Raw genomic sequence first — 22,452 nt, forward strand, 5'->3', positions numbered from 1 at the left:
TAGTGTTTTTGACCGGAATGGTTTTCGCTTAAATACGTCGGAGACTTTTTTCTCTATGATAGAGCTATTGATCTTTTCGCTGATATTTTTTATTTTTTATTTTTTATTTTTTAGGATGCGTCTAGTGCTTGTTCATTGCATAAGGCGGTTCGACGTCCCTTCTGTACATATGATTTGATCGTGTTGTAAATACAGCATATCGGTGAATGGCGTCAAAGGACGCGTACCTCTGATTGCGATATCAATTTTTCTTAGTCTCCGGTTATATTTTCCTTTGAAGGAAAAAAAAAGAATTCTTCTTGAGACTTTCCGTAAAGTTTTTCCGCCTCTCAAAAATATTCACTGAAAATTTCAATGATATATTTTTGGTTGGTTTTTCAGGTTCACTTTCTCCAAGTTGCACTGGACAAAATTTTGAAATCTATATAACAGCGGGTAAGGAAGCTAAAAGTGGTATATTTACAATGATTTCTACCAATATTCTCAGCTTATCATAGTTCAGGCAATTATCTAAAATAGGTAAACTTACTTTCAAGGCTGCCCTGCACATGAAAAGATTGAAAGATGACAATTTTATTGAAAGAAGCAGAAAAAATTAAAAGCATCCGATTATATTCATTTACACCCTCATGACATGTATTTAATTCACTCAGGGCTTAAATCTTTAATAATGGGTAAAATTAAAGATAACGTATACGGAAGCAATCAAACGTACTCCAATGAATCAGTGGCGTGGCGTGATTTGCGATTTATCGATTGATCGGCCATTTAATCCGATAAAAAAGGATCGATAAACAAGGTGTCCGCAGCGAATACCTTAATGATCGATTCTTTACCATAGCTACGAATGAGAACATATCGATAGTCGATCATTCACGCTACGCCACTGCAATGTATGCTGAGTAAAAGTATTTACGAGACGCAGGGTATTTTTACACCACTAAGCCGGGCCAGGTCACAACACGAGGCTGCACCGATCGATAGCATCTAAATGAGCGAAGTCGAAAGTGATCGTCATTAGTAAGTACGAGTAAAGATAGACTGAATTTGATAGCAAAAATTACTAACTCACATAAAAAAAAAAAAAAAAAAAAAAAAAAAAAAAAAAAAAACAAGCAGTGAACTCCAACACAATGTGTTGATAAGGCGCGTCATTAACTCGCACATATCAACCCCTTTAGTTTTCATTTACAGAGATTTCAAAATAGGCAAACAGCATAAAAAGAGAATTCACGATCCAACACTGCGAGGTCAAAGACGCACCTTGACGAGACCGTGTATTGTGAAAGTAGAAAGCTATTCGATCGAATTTAAGTTTTTTGATCTGCCTCAAGCAAAATCTTATCAGATTCTTGAAGAAAAGTGCTACGGAATAATTTAAGCGAAGAAAGGAAAAATTCTGTCGAACTCCTAGAAGATAAAGTCGATTTAAAGGTATTTTGGGGCTAAAATACCCAAATCACCGGTAGTAAAAATCCCGTTATATTATTGAAAAGAAATTGACTCGATATAAATGCAATTGCATTAAATACGTCTTGATTTTGTTATTTTAAACGTCTTTCCATGCAAAGAAGTTCAACCATGTCGTTGCTTTATTCATTCATGAATTGAAAGTAAGCAATCTACATCCCGAAAATCTACTGATTTGCCGTAAAAAATTGCAGAAACTTGATATACCAGGTCGATGCACCCACTCGTTGAATTTACCAACCAATTTTGTGAGTGCAAATGTGTAAGAATCAATATGCTATAGTCATTTTGGGTGCATTTATTTTTCATGAAACAATAATAATTTCAATCCCGAAAAACCATCAATTTTCCGTATAAAATCGAAAAAATCAAAATATGTCAACTCCCGACGTGAAAATTAGATTCTACGTATGTAAAATGTAAATACTTATGTATCGATATGCTGAACAGAACTATGTGTGGACAGTCAGAAGCCCGCGGCAACATTAATTCAACAGAAAAACTGTAAAAATTAGATAGGATTTTAGCCGCTTTGCCCGCCTCTCCTCGCTACTTACAACAAACCGTTCTTATACTCATCTCAAAATTTTTCTCAGAGCTTTGGGTTATTATCAGCTTCCATTTAAACTCCGGTTCGATGGCCGAATCGGCTGCCAAAAAAGCAAGCCACTGTTGAGGGGTTCTATGAGAAATTCGTGATATTATCGGCTCTCAGGAAATCACCCCATGGCTAAAATTGGTGGTATAAATGTTTAAGTGCTTAAAATAATCGTATTCAAGAAACTAAGGAATTAAACTATGGAGTCAATTTCTTTTTAATAATATAACGAATTTACTACCGGTGATTTAGCTATTATAGCCCCAGAATACTTTTAAAGCGCCTTTGCGTTCCAGAATCTCGACGGAATTTTTTTTTTTTTTTTTTTTTTGCTTAAACGATTCAAGAAACATTGTAGTTAAAAATATAAAGATTTTTCGATTTGGACGTATGAAAAATGTTTAACTCGTTCAGGCACACCGTGTATTGTATGGAGTACTGCTGTTATTCGACCGTTGTCTTCAGGTCAAAATTCTTACAAAGAAGCCCCTTGCAAGAGGCAAATTTTTTGTAATTTCTCCCAGTTTTTTCAGCGTTAGGTATATAAATGAATTGTTTGTCAAATTTTGAGGTCAATTATATTTAATTGTAATTTATACTTTCTTTTTTTCCCCTTCATTTTATTTTTCGTATCGAGGAGTCGAGGTTTTGTTGATTTCTTCGGATTTCGATTACTGTAACTTCTCTTCTATTCGGCCGATTTTTATGAATGAGGTCTCTTTTTATTTGTGTTTTAACGGAGAGTAAGGAAAAAATTGCTAAATACATGCGAAACAATTTTTTTTGAAAATTGGATGAATCCTAGCGTGACGGTGAAATGGTTAATGAAGCGTGAGTAATTGGGGTACGGGTATCGGCCGCGTTGGGACCCAAGGCCCATTGTTCTTCGTGACGCCGACGCAGTGATCAGGAGCGTGGGGACGAGAGGGCTTAGTGGACTCCTGTATGAGCCACGTTTAGCAAATGGTCTAATGAGTCTCGAGGCTCATCACAGATTGCACTTACCACTATCCTGGTGGCCCCGGCTATCAGAGCAAGGAGTACCAACTTTTGAAAAGGATAACAGTGTTGTGGAGATATGTCAAAGCAACGTTGTGAACAAAACGGAGTGAGTGAAATTCTCATTCAAGGAGTGCCGAACTGGTCAGCCATCCTCGAATCAGTTCGCTTGCTTCCGCTTATATATGCATATTTTAAATCAGCGCGCCCCATTCTAAGGTTTTTTTAAAAAAAACCAAGAAACGTAGACTCTTGGTATTCATTACACATAAACTAGCGAGCCCCAGAATGAGAAACAAATTTTAATCATTATTATTGACGGATTAGTAAACTTTTTACACGCTTTGGAAAATCTCAGAAGTTCGCGGTAGTCACTTTTCGGTAAGGAACTAGGGGACTCGGTTATTGTATCGAGGGGGGGGTCGAAACGATCGCAAAGGCGGTATACTACGTATACGCGCCAAAAATCACGGAAATAAGTTACGAACTACTCGGTTGTTTGTATATACATATTTAATATAGTTAGTTAGTTCATATATTTAAAGACATTTGGCGTTACAGGCTATTAACGTCTTTACAAAGAATTCGGAAAATGAAAGTATATATTACAAAATGTATATTTCTATGTATAAGGAAGCTTACTAAAGACTAATAAAAAAAATTAAAAAATAAAACGAAAACGTGTGTGAATGATTTTGCGCTCGAATGGTTTCCAATACTTTTTCTCGTATACAACTCGCGAGTAACATTTAGTACTTATCCAAAACATGGATTTAAGTCCATTTTACTTTTGAGATTAAGTCGTATGGAAGAACACCTCGAAGTTCTTACACTCTGTTTCAACGTATTATTGCTTGTTTTTCTCTGTTATTAGCTCAGTTCAAATTATATTCCTATGTCATTTAGTGATATCGTTCAGTGGCGTGGCGTGCTTTGCGATACATCGATTGATCTGCCATTTAAACCTATGGAAATGGATCGATAGACAGGGTGTTCGCAACGAACACCTTAATAATCGATTCTTTGCCATAGCATTAGATAGGGAAATCGATAATCGATCATTCACGCCTCACTGCTGACATCGTTGATCTCGCACATACCATGGATAAAAGATCCTATCTCCTCTTACCCTCCTTCCTCAAGTTAACGATCAAAATTCGTAATCTCGAGAAATTTTTCTGCACTAAATATTGAATATGAAATATTTTCGTCGCACACTTGAAACTGCCTTTCAGGAGCAGTCAGATAAGTTAACATCCAAATGGCGGCGCGGCGTTGGTGGATACAGGAATAAGATTTTGGCACCGTTTCTGAGATGTGTCAAAATTCACATCATCACTTAGTTTAATCTTAATATCAGTTAAATAGTTTAATATCGGTTTAATAACTTAATATTGGTTCCTGGTACCGAAACTGTTGACTCGGTTTTGGGATTGAACATTTTTTATCAACCAAACAACTTCATTTCCTCTAAACAATTTTTAGAGACATGAAAATTTTTTAAAGGGTAACCGTCATAATTATGTATAAACCGTCTCTGACTCAATATACACTCACTCTCATATTTTCTATAAAGACATTAATAGCCTAAGATGCTAAACGCCTCTTATTACGGTAACTAACTAACTAACAACCTAATTAACTAACTAACTAACTAACTAACTAACTAACTAACTAACTAACTGACTAACTGACTGACTGACTGACTGACTGACTGACTGACTGACTGACTGACTGACTGACTGACTGACTGACTGACTGACTAACTGACTGACTGACTGACTAACTAACTAACTAACTAACTAACTAACTAACTAATTTACTAACTAACCAACTAACTAAACTACCTGACTCACTAAGTTAATTGCGTGACAAAAAAGCGATGCCAGAGTAAGTTTATATGGATGCACTCACTTACTTAAAAGGTTATTTAGTGTATCAATATCAATTATAGGTAAAAACTGTATCTTTTTTTTTTTTTCTACTACTTCAAATAGCCCACAGGGGCTAATCCCACGCTTTAAGGCCCATCCCCCCTCCGTCCCTACTGAACCAGTCCCAGGCAACCATTGTTTGAGACCATCAAACTCGGGTCGCCTGGCCGGGAATCGAACCCGGGACCTCCCGATCATAGGGCAAGCGCTACAACCACTACACCATAGGAGGCCGACAAACTGTTGGCTGACATTCATCTTCAGGCAGTGGTATGGTCAAACACATTAATGTGAAATAATGAAGAGCCGGCAAAACTGGCTTTTTCTGGTCAGATGCTTCATTCCCACTACAAAATAAGTGTGCATGAGCTCCTTATTCTGGTATCATATCGTTATTCTGATTTGAACCCAACTTAGGTGCGTTCATCAAAGATATAAGTTACTCGAGAGAAAGGGAGATGGGAGAAAGACCCTAAAGACTGAAATTTCATGAAATTTTGCGGGCAACCCTTGCAATACGTAACGAAATGAGATCGCCTCAAGGTTCAGAGGCCGAGACCACTTAGGATGAACGATTATCGGATATCTTGATTAAATGCGCTAAACACGCTTATCACGAAATTTCCGCGAGAACCTATATTTTAAGTGAAATTCCATTATTTTAAATTTCATGAAATTCCGGCCACCCTGGCAATACACAACGGAATGAGATCGCCTCAAGGCCCAGAGGCTAAGACCACTACAGATGAACGAATATCGGATATCTCGATTAGAATGTACCAAAGACGCTTATCTCGAAATTTTCGCGAGAACTTTAGGTGAAATTCCATGATTTTAAATGTCATGAAATTTTGCCGACCACCCTGGCAATACATAATGGAATGAGACCGCCTCAAGGCCCTAAGGCTGAGACCACTTAAGAGAAACGAGTATCGGATACCTTGATTAGAATGCGCCAAACACGATAATCCCGAAATTTCCGCGAGAACCTATATTTTAAGTGAAACTCCATGATTTTAAATTTAATGAAATTTTGCCGGTCACTCTGGTAACATGTAACGGGATGAGATCGCCTCAAGGCTCAGAGGTTGAGACCACTTAGATTGGACGAATATCGGATATCTTGATTAATATGCGCCAAACACGCTTATCACGAAATTGCCGCGAGAACCCATATTTTAGGTGAAATTCCATGATTTTAAAGTTTACGAAATTTCGCCGACCACCCTGGCGATACGTAACGGAATGAGATCGCTTCAAGGCCCAGAGGCTGAGACCACTTAATGAACGAGTATCGGATATCTTGATTAGAATACGCCAAACACGCTTATCACGAAATTTTCGCGAGAACCTATATTTTAAGTGAAATTCCATGATTTTAAATTTCATAAAATTTTGCCGGTCACTTTGCTAATACTTCAAGGTCCTGAGGCTGAGACCAGTTCAGATGAACGAGTATCAGATACCTTGATTAGAATGCGTCAAACACGCTTATCAGTGATGCAGGTCAGCACTCGCGGAGAGGGAGCGGGGGCAGATCAGGGGGGCGGGACCTGGCCTCGCGCTCCGACTGGAGATAGCGGGCTCAAATCGGGGGCGTCGGGGGTGGACGAAGGATAGGGTTGATCTGGGAAGGATCCACGTACCTGTGATAACGGTCATGTTGTCATTGGGTCAGGGTCCGTTGGAGTTACATCCAGTGTCGTCACTACCCGCCGCGAAATCACGTAATCAACGGTTAAAAATACAATATTAACCGGGACTCTGATCGCACGGTTTCCAGCGGCGGTGGCGGCGGCCCGCGCGCCGTCCGGCTAAATTTATCCCGCGCCGCGCTCCACACCCCCGCTCCAAGCCCCCGGGTCGGACACGGGAACTACACGTGCCGATTCTCGGACAAGGGACCTCAGGTTGAGACCTTCGGCAGAAATTTCTTCGGGCCACGGCGCAGGCGAGGTTCGGGGCTTTAAGGAGTTTAGACCCCCTTCCCCGCCTTTTTTGGGAAACCCTGCGGGCCGATTGTTGAAATTGATAGACAAAGATATAGACAAAGAGGACATAAGGAGTACGGAGTGATTATATTGGTTGAAATGGATGGTTCTTATAGACTAAGGCAGGGGCGTAGCTAGGATTTCTCTGGGGGGGCCATGGGACCACCTGTCGTGGTGAAGGGAGCGAGGGGAGGGTGAGGAATAAAGGATCCCGTTTTTCTGGGGGGGGGGGGGCACGAGATTTCTGGGGGGCCAGCCCCCCCCCCCAGGACCCCCCTAGCTACGCCCATGTGGATAAATGCAGGACCAACTAAAGGGTCTCTCGTGGGTTGCCATTAGTTAGTCTATGTATTACCTTCCTCCTTTGTCTATTGCAACCACCCGCTTCAACCAATAGGATCCCTCCAAATCCGTTTTGTCTTATTCTTCTATAGCTTTTTCTATCGATTTCAACAATTAGCCTGCTGCACTGCGAAACATTTTGAAGTGAAATTCTATGCCGGAGTCCATACAGCGCCCGAACACTCCGACCCCAGTAGCAGTGATCGCGATAAGTTGCGATTTGATTGGAGCATGCATCGCAATTTTATCGACGTCGCTTTATTGCAATATCATCGGATTAAAAAATTCGATTGCATCGAATAAACTTGCAATAAAATCTCGATTTTATCGACGGCGATCTTCTTGAATTGCCCCTTCGATTTCTGAGTATAGGCAACAAACATACCAGGGAGCACGAATAGTTAACTATCCGAAAAACTCATATTTTTATCTGCCCATAAGTTTCAATTGAACCGATGAACGATGTTGCTAACCCATTGGTAGGAATCATCTATCCGAAGTTTGCCTTCAAGTTTGCTGCATAGGCAGTAAACATACCAGGGAGCACGAATAGTTACCTATTCGAGAAACACTTATTTTTATCTGTCCATAAGTTTCAATTGAACGGATATATGAACGATGTTGTTAACCCGCTGGTAAGAATCACCCATCTGAAGTTTGCCTTCAATTTTGCTGCATAGGCAACAAATATACCAGAAAGCACGAATAGTTATCTAGGTATTCGAAACACACATTATTGTCGCTCCATAAGCATCTTCAATTGAACAAATAAACGATGTTGTTAACCCATTGGATGGAATCATCCACCTGAATTTTCCCCTTCAGTTTTGCTACGTACAATACGCACATAAGCAGACCCAGACATACCAGAGAACACGAATCTATTGGAAAAACACACATTACTCTCGCTTAGCAGACTTCACTAAACCCATGACCATGCGTTAACCTGTTGATAGACATCGTCCACTTAAGATCCGCCTTAGATTTCATTGCATACGCAACAAGCATATCAAGGAGCGCTAATCCAGCTAATCTATTCCAGCTAGCTACCTATATCGATGACTAGAGTGCGATACCTCGTGTCTCCGTTTGCGACGTTGCATACTTTCTGCCGTACTTAATTTTTCCCTTTGAAAACTTGTCAACGTAATTTCTTGAACATTTCCTCGATTTTTCTTCTATGTTGCTAGATTATTGGGTATCAATTTCAAGCTATAAAGTTGGCTTGCTTCTCTTCGAAAAAATACACTAGGAGCGGAGTTTTTGGAAATCTGCGATAGAGATACGCGGTTTCGCACTTTGGCCATTGATATATGCACAATGCTCCAACCAGTTTAAAATATCTAGACGGAAAGCTCATCTAAAAATTATTACCTATCTTCTAAAGGCAAAAATAAAATCATACACCTCCGCCTGATGGATCTTTAGGTTATAAGACCCAAGACAAAATTGCACATTGGGGGGTTAGAGAGCCTCCATTGATGATTACATACTTACAAATCTATTACGTTATGTTCGGTTTCGTTGACACCTAAGACACAAATAGAGCTCATTTTCCTCATCATTGATTTCAATAATGATTTACTCGTTTTATTCAGGTATTTCTTAATTTTCGAATCCTAGGAACTATTTATGCTTAATTGCTCTGGATACTTAGAAAATAGAATCACACTTAAGACCGCAGCTTTCCAATTTGGTTGAGTGAAATCATATCCCATTTATCAATCCAATGAGTTCTCTGAGGAATAAAGCAAATTAACCCACATGATTTTTTTGAAAATTACCTCCCTTATCACAGTACGAATGCTTGTTGAAAAGTAAAAGAACCAGTCTTTGCATAATATTTACAATATTCACGGACAAACGTCTGAAGCGCAATGTGCGAAAATCTGCAAATGGTGTGCATTTTACCCTACTTGGAAGTCATCATTTGAACTGCTGCCAACGATAAATTGACCGCACGTCAGTTATGCTATTAGTTTCTTCGCGATTCTTGGAAGTAAGTATTTTTTTTACTATGACATGCCGTCGTTCTAGGATCATTTTTCGAAAATTTGTCGTTTATGCCAGATTTTGTTTCGACAATTTTGTCAAATATTTTTCCTATACCAATTCGAGAAGATTTATTTTGACATCAAAAGCTCGGCGGGCCGGATCCTCCGATGAAAATTTTTTTTAAGTCTGCTTTTATTTGGACGTTTTCAGGGTAAAACAAAAAACTTTAGAGTAGAAAACTATAGAGATATCGAAAAAGTTTGCTAAAATACTGGTTTCACCGTGAATTTTGGGCAAAAAACCGATCCATTGCCCCTATCATTTTTCAGCTAGGTCATCCATAAAAAATATTTTATGTAAAACTTGTAAAACTGGTAAAATAATCTAAACGCAAAATATTAAATTCGAATCAAACGGTATTTTTTTCTGTTTAGATAGGTCTTTTAACTTGAATTCAGATTTTACGACAGAGATTTTTTGAAGATAAACAGCTATAGGTACTGCGCCTCCAAGCATAAAATGGATGCGTTGTTCCCGTATATTGAGAAGTGAAACTAAATATTAGTAAAATATGTTCTGCATCCCCGATATGTGCATACTCCCACTGAAGTTTACCAATATAATGTCTAGAACTCTAAGCGACGCTCATTTCACTGATTTTCTCTTCATTTTCTCGGGTTTCCGAGAGCGCACCCCCATGATGGGTGACCAAAGTTTTCTCCCACCTTCCTTGATTTGCTCGGGGAAAACTATGCGATTCTCCGGGGTTTTAGATAACTATATAGATTTTTTTTCATCAGTCGACCAACTTTTTGGCGGACATTCAAAATGCCAATTCCAAAAGCGTTCTGATGTTCATATTATTTGGTAAAAGAAAGCTCCTCTATTGATCTGATTACTAGAAGATTCAAACACGTCATCCAGAAGGTCAATAATGGTGGCCCAGGTGCAATAACATAGAACCAGGGTATCTATTAAAACAGGCTGGCCAAAAATCAGTGCTTCTTTAGAACATATCCAAGAAATTCAGTACCTCCTCGACAGAAAAATGTAGTACTTTTCCAGTACCTCCATTTGACGAAATTCGAAAAATTTCGAAACTTTGAAATTCCCGCTCGAATTGCGACAGAAATTACTTGGACACAAAATTTCATTGATGGCTTACAGATTCTTGCGGGCAAATCCCACTCTAGGAATCAACGCGCAGGGGATTGCATACTTTTAAGGCGTCATTAAAATTATGCGAGGTATAAAAGAAACAATTCCTGACCTTCTTGCAGAGTTTCCGCACTTTTTCAGTGCTTCGGGACCGCCCTTAAAAAATCAGTATATGAACTATTTCCGACCTAGTAGACACCCTGATAAACCCTTGTGTACGATGAGATTTCCAGTTTCGTGAACATATTCCCCGATTATTCCATAAATTGTTTCATTCCCTGATACATCCCGCTTTTCCCCAGTCCTGAACACGCTAATTTTACCCCACTGTGTGGCGCGCTCCGCACCATCAGCCGGGGGCCCCCACCACGGGGGCATGCGCTAAACCCGCGTTCGGCTCAACGCGGATCGTGGAAGGCGAAAAAAAAAGACACGAACAAAAATAAAAAAGAATAACCGCGCGTTTTAGACGTGTTTTCCTTCCGAATTTCGTGCTCTCAACCTTGACCTCTCGCGTTTCTCGTTTTTCTTTTCTCCCAGAGTTCTGGCGTTCCTTGCCGGCGTGGTGTCCCATATAGACGGATCTAGCTGTGACGTCACGTCACAGCCTCTTCGCGACCAATAGGCTCTTGCAAGCGGAATAAATTATACCAATCGTGTATTCGATCGATGACGTCAATATGGAGCATATCGATTGCCTAAGTGCAAAACCACTTATTCCCCCTTTTTTAAATTTTTTTTTACATTTTTTTTTTGCTTTAATTCCTCTCTAGGGACTTGGGAATCAACAACCGATTAGACGTATGTGGATAGTATAGAAAAATAAGGGTTACAGAGATACCTATTCTAAAGGATTAATTGAGTTCGATATAAATTTTATACATAAAAACCATCTGTGCATTCATTTACCTACTTAAGCGCGAGATTAGAGTTGAGGTTAAATCGTACAGCTGCGATCCTTGCAAAATCTTGGATTTCGGCGATTGAATCATCAGCGGCGATTTCTCTAGAGGCGACACACCAACTTATGAAACCTGTGCATAATTATCATGGATTTTGATTAGTTGCACTGGTGGATTTTTTCACATATTCTCTTCATTAAATACACGCAAACATCGTAAACAACAAGATATGAAAAAGAGTCTGAAAAACAGAGGGTTAGAGTCAATTTTGGGAATAGGGGTTTAATAAGATGACAACTTGACGGCAAATTGTATTTTTTTTAAAAAAAAAAAAAAAAAAAAAAAAAAAAAAAGTCACGTCGAGTTGATTAGACTATTTTCGGTTAATCACCATCCAATTTATTGATCCTCTACCTTAGCATTTAAAGCGTTGACACAAACACTCGGCATACAACTATTTTAACGCCTGTGAGGGTGTTTTGGCCTATCCGGGGAAAAGAAGGCGCATCTTGCGACGCGTCTGCACTCCTCAAGCGGTTGCAGGAGATGCTGTGTTTCCGCTTTTCTCTTCCGTTCATTAAAAGTGCCCCACAGGAGAAAAGGGAGAGGGAGCGTTTTATGGAGTAATTTATTGCCTCTCAATTAATTTTATCAGTAATTGGCAGCGAACGAAACTTCGTGCAAAATGCCGGAAAATGATGTTGATCGGTTGGGTCCTCTTCAGTGGCGCGGCGTGATTTGCAATACATCGATTGATCTGCCATTTAAACCTATGGCAAAGAATCGATTATTAAGGAGTTCGCTACGAACACCCTGATTATCGATCCTTTTCCATAGGTTTAAATGGCATAACAATCGATATATCGCAAAGCACGCCACGCCACTGGTCCTCTTCATTAATCACGAGAAGAGCTTATAAATAAAATTACTAACTAAGGAAGGGAAAGTTTTGTTTGGTTGGTAACAGCTCTTCATTGACTCAGCCTTTACGTTAAAATTATGGCAGATCGAAGGGAAAGAAGAGCTCGGTTACATTGTAAATATTTTCCCCCGAATCATTTTATTTTTCTACCTACAGGGTGTCTAATAAAACAGGCTGGCCAAAAATCAGTACTTTTACAGTACTTTTAAAGTGATATCCCAAAAAATTCAGTACCTCCTCATTAGAAAAATTCAGTACTTTTTCAGTGCCCCCATTTGACGAAATTCGAAAATTTTCAAAAATTTGAATTTCTCGCTCAGAAATGAAAAAAAAAAAAAAAAAATCCGGACCTCCTTGCGGAATTTCCGCACTTTTTCAGTACTTCCCGACCGCCTTTAAAGAATCATTATTATTTCCGGACTTTCCGGAATTTCCGGAAATTCCGGACTTGCAGACTTCCTGACCTACGTGTATATTTTCTTTGAGAAGAATCTCCGACCTGTATAAGATTGTACTTATCTTATTTTGGTGCTATGGATAAAACATCGATACCCCTCAGGAGAAACGTACAGATTCCGCTCGCAATAAAAATGGAGTGGAAATTTTCAACGCCGCAAACCGAGACTAATAATCGTTCCGTAATTTTAATACCGACAAATGATGCGATAAAAAATTTGATTGCTCGTAGTGTAGTTCTTTATTGCGTAATGCAGTCCAGCTTCGGGTTTTTTTTTTTTTGGGGGGGGGGGGGGGGGGTGTCATACGGTATGACTCATACCCCACGGGTGGTTTCAAAATGAGCTTTGTGTTTGAGGACAACGCCCCGCAAAACCTGCAAAAACGTTGCTCAAACGTTATTTTTAAGAACAACGTTGTGAAAAAGTTTCCACACACGTTTCGCAACGGATTAATATACTAATTGCATCGCATTTAGCAAAAGGGGAGCCAGCGTGGTTACAGTGTTGTAAAAATGTTGCTTCTTAGTAATTATCTAAAAAAATCTTCCAGAATAGCGAATCCTTTTTTCTTCCCACCAAAAATGTGTTCATTTTAGAAGGAAATAAGTGTGTAAATTTTAATACTGTGCATACATAAAGTTTTTTTTAAAAGAAAAGAGAAAGTTGCAGGATTGTGAAGACTTTGCGATCGCGCTGGGTCCTTTTTACTGACTGCGATCCAATTGATGCTGACAATAGGGATACGAGCATTTCTTTCGTGATTTTTTAAAAATCTCCGCTCTCGCTAGATTTTAGCAAAGAAATAAAATCAACGATTTTTTTACTTAAATTTTTACGGATGGTTCTGAGATACCAGAGGAAAAATTATGTGCGATTTCGGGACATGAATTTCATCAAAAATCCTTCATTAGGATAAAATGTTGCAGAAATTTTTCGACGTCATAAACTGTGGCACTTAATTTTCTACCTTCGTCACAAAATATAATTTAAGAGACACGGAGAAAGAGATGTTGATACCCTTTCATTTAGTGGAACATATTACTCAGACTTTTCCAGTCTAGGTTGTCAAAGATTATATTCGGACTCTTTGAACATTTCTTGAGGCATCGCATCGACGTACAATGATCGAAATCTCAGAGGTATTTCCAGAGGTCAGGCGTGCTTTGCCATATATCGATTGATCTGCCATTTAAACCTATAGAAAAGGATCGATAAACAGGGTGTTTGCACCGGACACCTTAATAATCGATTCTTTACCATAGCTTCAAAAGGGGAAATATCGGTAATCGATCATTCAAGCCTCGCCACTGTTCCACGTTAATGACGAACTCATTCAGAGCGTCAAGTGTTCTCACTGTTTTCGATACCTGGAGATAATTTCTTCCTAGGGCTGCTTTTCGATGTAATAGAGCTTTCAAAAGTGGAGACTGGAGCGAAATAATCGCAATTAAACAGCTGGGTATATTTCACAAATAATATTCAAAAATTGAAGCGAAATTGGTCAAAAATAAATTTAAGATCATTTAGAAATAAATTTAAAATAATGACTAAGGGTTTACATACTTAAAAATGGAGGAGCGACCATGGCAAAAAAAAAGTTTTTCTGTGAACTTGAACGGAGATGAGATCTGTGTCAGCAAGGACTTTCAGAGTATTATGTGGTTAGACAGGTAAAAGTGAGTCGTTTCAAAGGAAAATGGTACAAAAGTCATTTAAATTAGGAACATATAAGTTTATTCAAAAATTATAAACATGCTTGATCCGAAGTGGAAAACTCCAATTAATAAATTGCGTTGTTGCAGTCTTCTTGATTAAAATACAACAAAATTAAGAAAAGAAGGCAAGCTCGGTAGGTAACTTAAGTATTGGCCAAAGCCTCATTACGAGATCACAGGTTTGCCCTGAGGTTCTTTTGCTGGAAAACAGGTGCTTTATTGAAAACTGCAGTTCACAGCAGCTTCAATTTTAGGCTCTTTCCTAGCAGTTTAAGAGGTACAACCATTATTTCCTTAGCCCACAAAAAATCAAAATGATTAGCAAGTATCTATGCAGAAAACTGTCATTCCACATAAGAACTTTAATTTTAACATATGCGTAACTATGATGAGTATAATAAATTTATTCAGCAGGTACATTACCGGGTGTTGAAGTTGTACTTAACAAAAGATTTGAATCAATGAGTACGAAAACACACCAACTCGTTAACTCTAAAATGATCAATATTCATTGAAAACAGTTAATTTACATAAAAGTCATTGAAGTTAGCACATCTGTTCCATCTTGGACCTTTAAAGTGTCCATGAGTACTTGTCTTTCGGCAGCAAAAATCTTTTCCTTAAACTAACTTCTTCACCTTCTGAGTAGTTTTGCGTGTGTCTTGATTATTTTCATTTTCCCGAGTTGGTATGTTTTCGTTCTCACTGATTCATTTAAAAACACATACACAAAACACAGAACCAAGATAAAAACAAACAAAAAAAATTAAAAAATTAAATCGGTAAAATTAAGCATTATACATTGCTTACAATGCTACTAAAGGATGGACAATAGATTAAGAGGAGCAGCTGAAAGCATTACAAAAATCCCGCCCCCAGATGAATGATGGCTCAAAAAATAAACTCACCATAAAAGATCGAAATTTTCAGATGAAAATGAACAACAATTTTATCTTTAGCCTACAAAATAATCTGTGATTAGGTCATTTGTAAAAATATCTATTGATGTGTAAATCATGACATAAGTGGAAATAGAACCCTGATGAGTGAGACAGAACTTTCCAACAAAAAGTTGACTGACGACCAGGTGCTCAGGTATTGGTTAAACTATATAAATCTAAATTTGTACTTTCAAAAATTTTCAATCACATCATACATGCGATGAGGGAAGTGGCACTTCCAATCAAAATATTACAAAAAATCTTTCACTTAAAATGCAACTGAATTACACATCATACTTCTCAACTTCAAAATCTTTTCATCAAAGGTACTACCAAACTTTGAAGTTTTTCCATTATATTTTTTCATTGGAAAAGCAATTAACAAGAACAATAATCAGTATTATTTTAAATTCTTTCCCCATATATACTTGTTTCTCTACATAAGAATAATTCAATAAGAAATCGACCCAAAAAAATGCACAATCAGGATAACTTAAGTACAATACTTTGTCATAAAATTTGAAAAATGCAATTATTTACGCAGAAAAAAAATAAATAAGTAAGTAAATAAATAAATAAAAATACATTTTAAAGAAGAGGAGGGAGTTATCAACAACACCAATGGTAGTCTCTTCAATGGCAAATTAGATGATATGACCTTTGACTCTTTCCAGGACAAAACAAGCTTTTCGAGGATAACATGCAACCAAATAAATACAAGTAAATAAAACTAATGTAAAAATATGGCTGTGACCGGTATGATTGCGTTTCTCGACTAAGATTGTAAAAAAAAGTCAGCTCAGCCAATGCTTAATTTTAAAATTTTGTTCAAAAACTTCTCAGACTTTCTATCATGTTTAAATTTTCTTAAAAGAGCGAGAAATAGTGAACGGGAGACATTGAGGATCTTGAATCTGATTTTTTTCTCTTTGCTTTGTGAAGTTGGCTCCCTACAAATTTTAAGGAAACATTGAAAAATGCTTGTTTCGATAAAATAAAAGTAACTCTAAGATTACATATTAAAACAAGGAAGAAGTCGATTATTTTTATACATATCACAAATTAAAAACTTATGAAATAAGTAACTTCCAGAGGAAATATCTGAATTTTTCAACTTATGTGAAACTGTGGGTTGATTAAGGCTATAAATGAAAAAGTGCCTGCCTATTGTTGTAATTACGGAAAAATGGCTGTAGAATTTGTTTATGATGATTGAATGATTGAAGCACCATTACCAGTGCATGGAAAGAAATCGCTGACAAGTTAGTAGATATATTGAACTATACAAAACCATTCAAAGCACTCAGATGCTCCCCATAAAGGTTCGCAACCATGGAGGATCCAAGTCGAACTTTAAGAGGTCGGGAATGAAATAATAGAGACAGATGAGAGATAACATTATTTCCAAAGTTTTCAAGTGTGGACCATAAGAAAATTTCCTGAGCGAAAATACAAGGCAAAAACCCAATTAATATAAGCAATTTTAATTGTCCTGTGTGTCGTAACCGAGAAGGGAACTTTGCACTGGCCCGATGGCTCTTAGTTTTTCAAAGGGATTGAAAAATAGCGAACGGAACAAATTCCCATAAGTTGGCTGAAAATTGTCATCAGGGCTCCTAGAGGGCGGCGGGCTTACTGAGATGCCAAATGATGGCTCCGTAAATTCTATCTGACTTAACAGTTTTCCTCTACCAATTGACTGTTTTTTGGGCTTCGGAGAGCTTACCCCTTTTCTTGGATGTCCCAAATTGACTGACTTGCTTCCTCTGGTCTGGTTTTGATTGAAACCAGAATATTCAGATTTTTCCCGCTGAAAACTTGTTTGATTTTGTTTGGGTGGTCCACGATTGCCAGGAAAAGCTGTGTGATTTGGAAAACGGAGCGTATTTACATTTTGAAGGTCATCTACCTCTTTGTTTTTATTGAAACTTCTGTTAGCAGATTGCCTGCCCATACCTCTTGCTAAATTTTGATATTGAGATTTTTCCTGACGAAGGGTGTTTTGATTATGTTGGGGTGCTCCACAATTTCTAGGAAAAGCTGTGTGACTAGGATAACAGTGTACATTCACATTTTGAATGTCATTTAACTCTACATTATCGGGAAAAGCTCTGCCAGCAGATTGACTGCCACTACCTCTTGCTAAATTTTGACTGAGGAAGTTCCTCTGGTTTGGACTGGGATATTGCAATTTTCCATCTTGGTACCTGCAAATATTTTGATTTTCCTGGAGTTTTCCACAGTTCCTAGGGAAATCTAAATGATTCTGATAATGCCTTGAGTTTACATTTTGAACATCATCATTCTTGTATGAATATTTGCCAGCAGAATGACTATGATTGGCTTTGTTACTCTCATAATTAAAGTTATGGGACTGCATTTGATTGAAACCAGGATGTTGAGATTTTTTCTGTCGAACAGTGTTTTGATTATGTTGGGGTGCTTCATGATTTCTAGGAAAAGCTGAGGGATTTGGAAAACGGTGTACATTCACATTTTGAAAGTCATTTGTCTCTACATTCTTGGGAAAAGCCCTGCCAGCAAAATGACTACCACTACCTCTCGCTAAATTTTGACTGGGGAAGTTCCTCTGGTTTGGACTGGGATATTGCAATTTTCTATCCTGGTACCTACAAATATTTTGATTTTCTTGGAGTTGTCCACAGTTCCTAGGGAAATCTAAATGATTCTGATAATGCCACGAGTTTACATTTTGAACATCATCATTCTTGTACTTTTGATTGAAATCAGGATGTTGAAACTTTTCCTGTCGGAAGGTGTTTCGATTTTGTTGGGGTGCTCCATGATTTCTAGGGAAATCTGAACGATTTGGGAAACAGAGCGAGTCTTCACATTGAATGCCATTCACATTTTTGTGAGAACCTCTACCAGCAGAATAACTACCATTTCCTCTAACCTTCTGTTCATTAAAGTGACTGGTTTGGTTCTGATTAATGCTAGAATTTTGAGAATTTCCTCTTTTATAATTGTTCGGATTTTGCACGAAAGAGCTGCGGTTGCAAGGATAATTGTTATAATTAGAGTGATTAGGCGAACTTAATTGGCTAGAGTTAACAGTAATATCACTCCAGGCGGGGCTTGATAGAGGACTTCTACTAAAAACAGCTTGTATCTCTTGTTCAACGATGACAGTGCTACCATCATCGATTGTTGAATCGCTAACCTGAGAGAGGCAGTCTTCGAAGACTGAGCTACTTGTACTTAATTGGCTATCGACAGTAATATCACTGCAGGCGGGGCTTAGCAAAGGACTCCTACTAAAAACAGCTTGTATCTCCTGTTCAACGATGATAGTGCTACCATCATCAATGGTTGAATCGCTAACCTGGGAGAGGCAGTCTTCAAAGACGGAGTTACATGTACTTAATTGGCTATCGACAGTAATATTACTGCAGGCATCGTCTGATGGACTCTGACTAAAAACTGCTTCTACCTCCTGATCTGCTATAGTGGTGCTGCAATCAATAAGTGTTGAATCGCTCACCTCTGAAGAACAGTCCTCATTCAAATCATCGAGCGCACTGCCACAGCTTTCCTGGAGGAGGGTAGAGATGTATAAAGACATGACCTTGCCCCTACCAGCACTTCGAAGATGTGCACCAGACGGCAGAGCTGGTGCAGCTCTGTTGTTGATACTTGAAGGCGTTGGGATGCTGACACTCATTTGAGATACGCTCCTAGCTAAGATTAGCTCATCAAGGGCAGTGAGTGACATCTGTAATTTGAAAGAGGAAACTGCAATTATTACTGTTGAATTGATAGTCCTTGAAATTGAAGATGGCATGACACTGAGGAGTCGCTTTATGTTAAAAAATGGCCTATTAAAAGTACTTTCACTTTCCATTACACAACCAAAACTGACCAAAAAACATGGCTACGCCAATCTTTCAACCTCTTAAATTCCATTTTTCTTTTCTCAAGTTCCATCAATCGACGCTGATTTTTCCATGGAGTATTAAGCAAGTGAGTTGGCCAATAATCAGGCATGAGATAAAAAAGATCTGATGTCTGAGTTTTTAAATTGAGATGTCTAAATCGTCCACTGAATTGCTCTAAAGTGCTTAAGTATTGACTGGGATCGTGGGTCTCTATGCTCTGTCAGCGCCACTGCATAAAATTGCAATCAGTTTCTTTCTCTATTTTTTTGGCCTTTTTTAGAATATTTTCTGCAGAGATCAAGCACTGAGAAATAGCTTGAAATAATGTTCCACAAATTTAATTTTGGTATTGGTAGAAACTCTTAAAAACTACAATTGACATAAAATTGTGTTTATCTAGTTTCACAATCGACATTTTCTTTTTTCATTTATAAATCCAAAGTTGACTACAAAATCCAAGATAACAATTTCACTACAAGTAGGTACACTTGCAAAGAGCCCAGCTTGTGTGCCAATAGAGTCCATGCACTTTTAGATTCCAACAGAACATCTACCATCTTGATTCTTCCATTCACTTTACATGTTAAAGTAACTCTAGGCAATTTTCCGTCGCAGTCTAGAAGTGGGAGAACTTATGTAGTGTGGGCTCTAGTAAGCGTATTACAATGGAGAACACTGATAGAACCCGTTTCTACAAAAAAAGTTCTCACTTTCCATCTTTATCTGGTTAACATCGCTGATGCCTCAAAATTTAGGTAATACTTGCAATTCTTGTTACTTACCTAGCATCTTATCTAAAGAGCTATATGCACAATCTAGATAGTATAAGAGTCGACACCGGATAAGTTTATGCACTTCTATGCGACAGAGGATCGTCTGATGTTCACTTCACAAAGGAAGTGGAGAAATCAATAAGGTGGCGGATCGTCTGACAGTCTGAGAGTGCGTGAACTCATTTGGCATGCCTTCAGTGCAGCTTTAGTATCTCATTATTGGCGAGCGTTGAAATAAGCAATCTGTAAAGCTCTGTTATCTGCATCCTTGATAGGTATCTGTTTATCCCATTATAAATATGAGTTGATGCTTGCGCTAGAGATGGTTTTCAATGCACATTCTTAAACAGCTTTCAGAGGCGTGGTTGAGAATGAAAAGTGTGAGCAGTTCATTAATCAATTTAAGCTGAGCCATTCATTAAAGGATAGGAATGCCCCTTCCTTACATAAGATCACCTGCAATGGTGCATCAGCATTTGAACTGATATTTCATTTAAAAGGGTATTTTCATCTGGCGCAAACTAAAGACATGTGAAAGAGATTCTTAAAAGTGACGGTTTTACTTACCTTTGTCGAATGACAATCCTTAGACTCAGGGTACTGACTGGTATACATGATGATGATATTGACACCACGTGTAATAAAATTCCCTCACAATTCATAATATTATCCACCTGCTACGGTAAGTAACATGATGCGATGCGGTAACTTGCATTTCAATGTAAACAATGAAGCATAAACAAAACAATAACACAACAGGTGGCGGAATGGCCGACCAATCCACGACGGTCGTATCAATGACGTAGAGAGGTTGAACCAATGAAAGTTCTTCTCCTTCGATAGAGGAGGAGGGAGGAATATGTACGGGGTTACGGTGAAATTCCTCTTCCTCATATTTAAATGATCGTTGAAAAACTGAAAATTCTATTAAAAAGAAAAGAAGCATTTGTGTAGGAGGAGAAAGCTGTTCAACATCCGAGCAATCAAAAGTAGTCGACAGTCGAGTTGACGAAAGACGTGTGGGTCCCCCTCTCCCCCCCCCCCCGGCTACGTCAATAGAGCCCGCCAAAAATATCGTTTCAAACTGGTCCCAATTTTGGCATTTAAAGGCGGGTCTCACTTGCCAGGGTTTCAAAAATCGGGAAAAAACCCTAGAAGCGTAGGACACTCTTTGCTTCCGAAAAATGAATTTTAAAAGATGGGAGCACTGACCCAATGATCCCTCGACTTTTGATATTAATACTTTCCTTATGTTTCGGTGGCTCCTGCCACAGAGATTATCAGGAGCAAAGCCAAGAAAGTCCACAGGAGAAAATATTAATGACTATACTTACTTACGGTGATTCAATGGATGCCATATTTTGTGTCAGAACGGCATGACATATATCGCATCAATTGGTTCCATTTTCTTAGTTAGTCATTCCAGTTAGTCATTTTTCTCCAATTTTGCGATCGCAATTCTGTTGTCAGGAGACTAAAGCACTCAATTACCAATTTTAACGAAGAAATTCAACGTAATAAAGGCGTGGTTTTTTTAGAGAGAAAACATCGCATTCGAGTGCAGTTTCGATATCAGTATCGAAGGCGATATTTACTCTCTAAAAAAACCACGCCTTTATTACGTTGAATTTCTTTGTTAAAATTGGTAAGTGAGTGCTTTAGTCTCCTGACAACAGATTTGCCATCTCAAAATTGGAGAAAAATGACGAGTAATGTTGAGAAAATGGAACCAATTGGTGCGATATATTGCATGCCGTTCTGACACAAAATATGGCGTCCATCAAATCACCTTAACCTAGATCTAGCAGTAAGAATAAACTAGTATTTCTGGTATTTCCACAAAAGCACCTATCAGCATAGGGAAACTAATGACACACACGTTGTTCCTGAAATGAGCCAGAATTAGTAGTTCCTTACTACAAAATGTAAGTAGTCCATTTGAGGGGCTTGGAAGACATGACGCATAAGTCCAGCTTTTGAAAAAATTGAGCTACTAATGATTTCAAGTAAAACTAGTCTTAATACATATCCTGCGAAATATTTGTTCCCAAGTTTCAATTTTTAAGCATTGAAAAGTCCATTTAAACTATCTTTCTGCCATGAGGATCCATGTAATTTCAAAACTTCAAACATGTATTTCTCGAAAAAGTAAAAACTGCACTTATGCACCTTGCCCTCCAAACCATTTATTGGTAGTTCACCATTATCTCCAAATTAGATGAAATATTAATAATATTTTTGAAAATACCTAATCTACCTTTCTTAAAATATTCTTTATAAACTCAAAGGGACATGAAACGCCAGGGGATTAAAACTTGAAGGAAAACTCAAATTTTGGGGCAAAACAAAAAAGAA

General features: G+C 38.2%; 2 protein-coding genes across 2 annotated transcripts in view; both read right to left on the reverse strand.

Annotated features, from left to right (window-relative positions):
• Positions 1 to 6,801, reverse strand: part of LOC109032551 (uncharacterized) — a 246,731-nt gene extending 239,930 nt beyond the window's left edge. The window contains 1 exon segment of the mRNA XM_072303839.1: positions 6,648 to 6,801. Coding sequence (XP_072159940.1) covers positions 6,648 to 6,663 — 16 coding nt within the window. The 5' untranslated portion in view covers positions 6,664 to 6,801.
• Positions 6,802 to 14,480: 7,679 nt separating this feature from the next.
• On the reverse strand, positions 14,481 to 20,900 carry LOC109032616 (uncharacterized). Its single transcript, XM_019044845.2, has 2 exons — positions 20,665 to 20,900; positions 14,481 to 19,161 (listed from the first exon to the last, which is right to left on the reverse strand). Exons 1-2 carry the CDS (start codon positions 20,710 to 20,712, stop codon positions 16,909 to 16,911), a joined length of 2,301 nt encoding a protein of 766 aa, XP_018900390.2. The 5' UTR covers positions 20,713 to 20,900; the 3' UTR covers positions 14,481 to 16,908.
• Positions 20,901 to 22,452: the final 1,552 nt, after the last annotated feature.

Source organism: Bemisia tabaci, chromosome 8, assembly GCF_918797505.1.
Source record: "Bemisia tabaci chromosome 8, PGI_BMITA_v3".
In the NCBI taxonomy this organism is placed as follows: Eukaryota; Metazoa; Arthropoda; class Insecta; order Hemiptera; family Aleyrodidae; genus Bemisia; species Bemisia tabaci.

Coding starts and splice junctions, on each gene's coding strand:
- LOC109032616 (XM_019044845.2), bottom strand. CDS start 20,712: ATGTATACCAGTCAGTACCCTGAGTCTAAGGATTGTCATTCGACAAAG. Junction 19,162..20,664: donor AGGATTGTCATTCGACAAAG/GTAAGTAAAACC, acceptor TTCAAATTACAG/ATGTCACTCACTGCCCTTGA.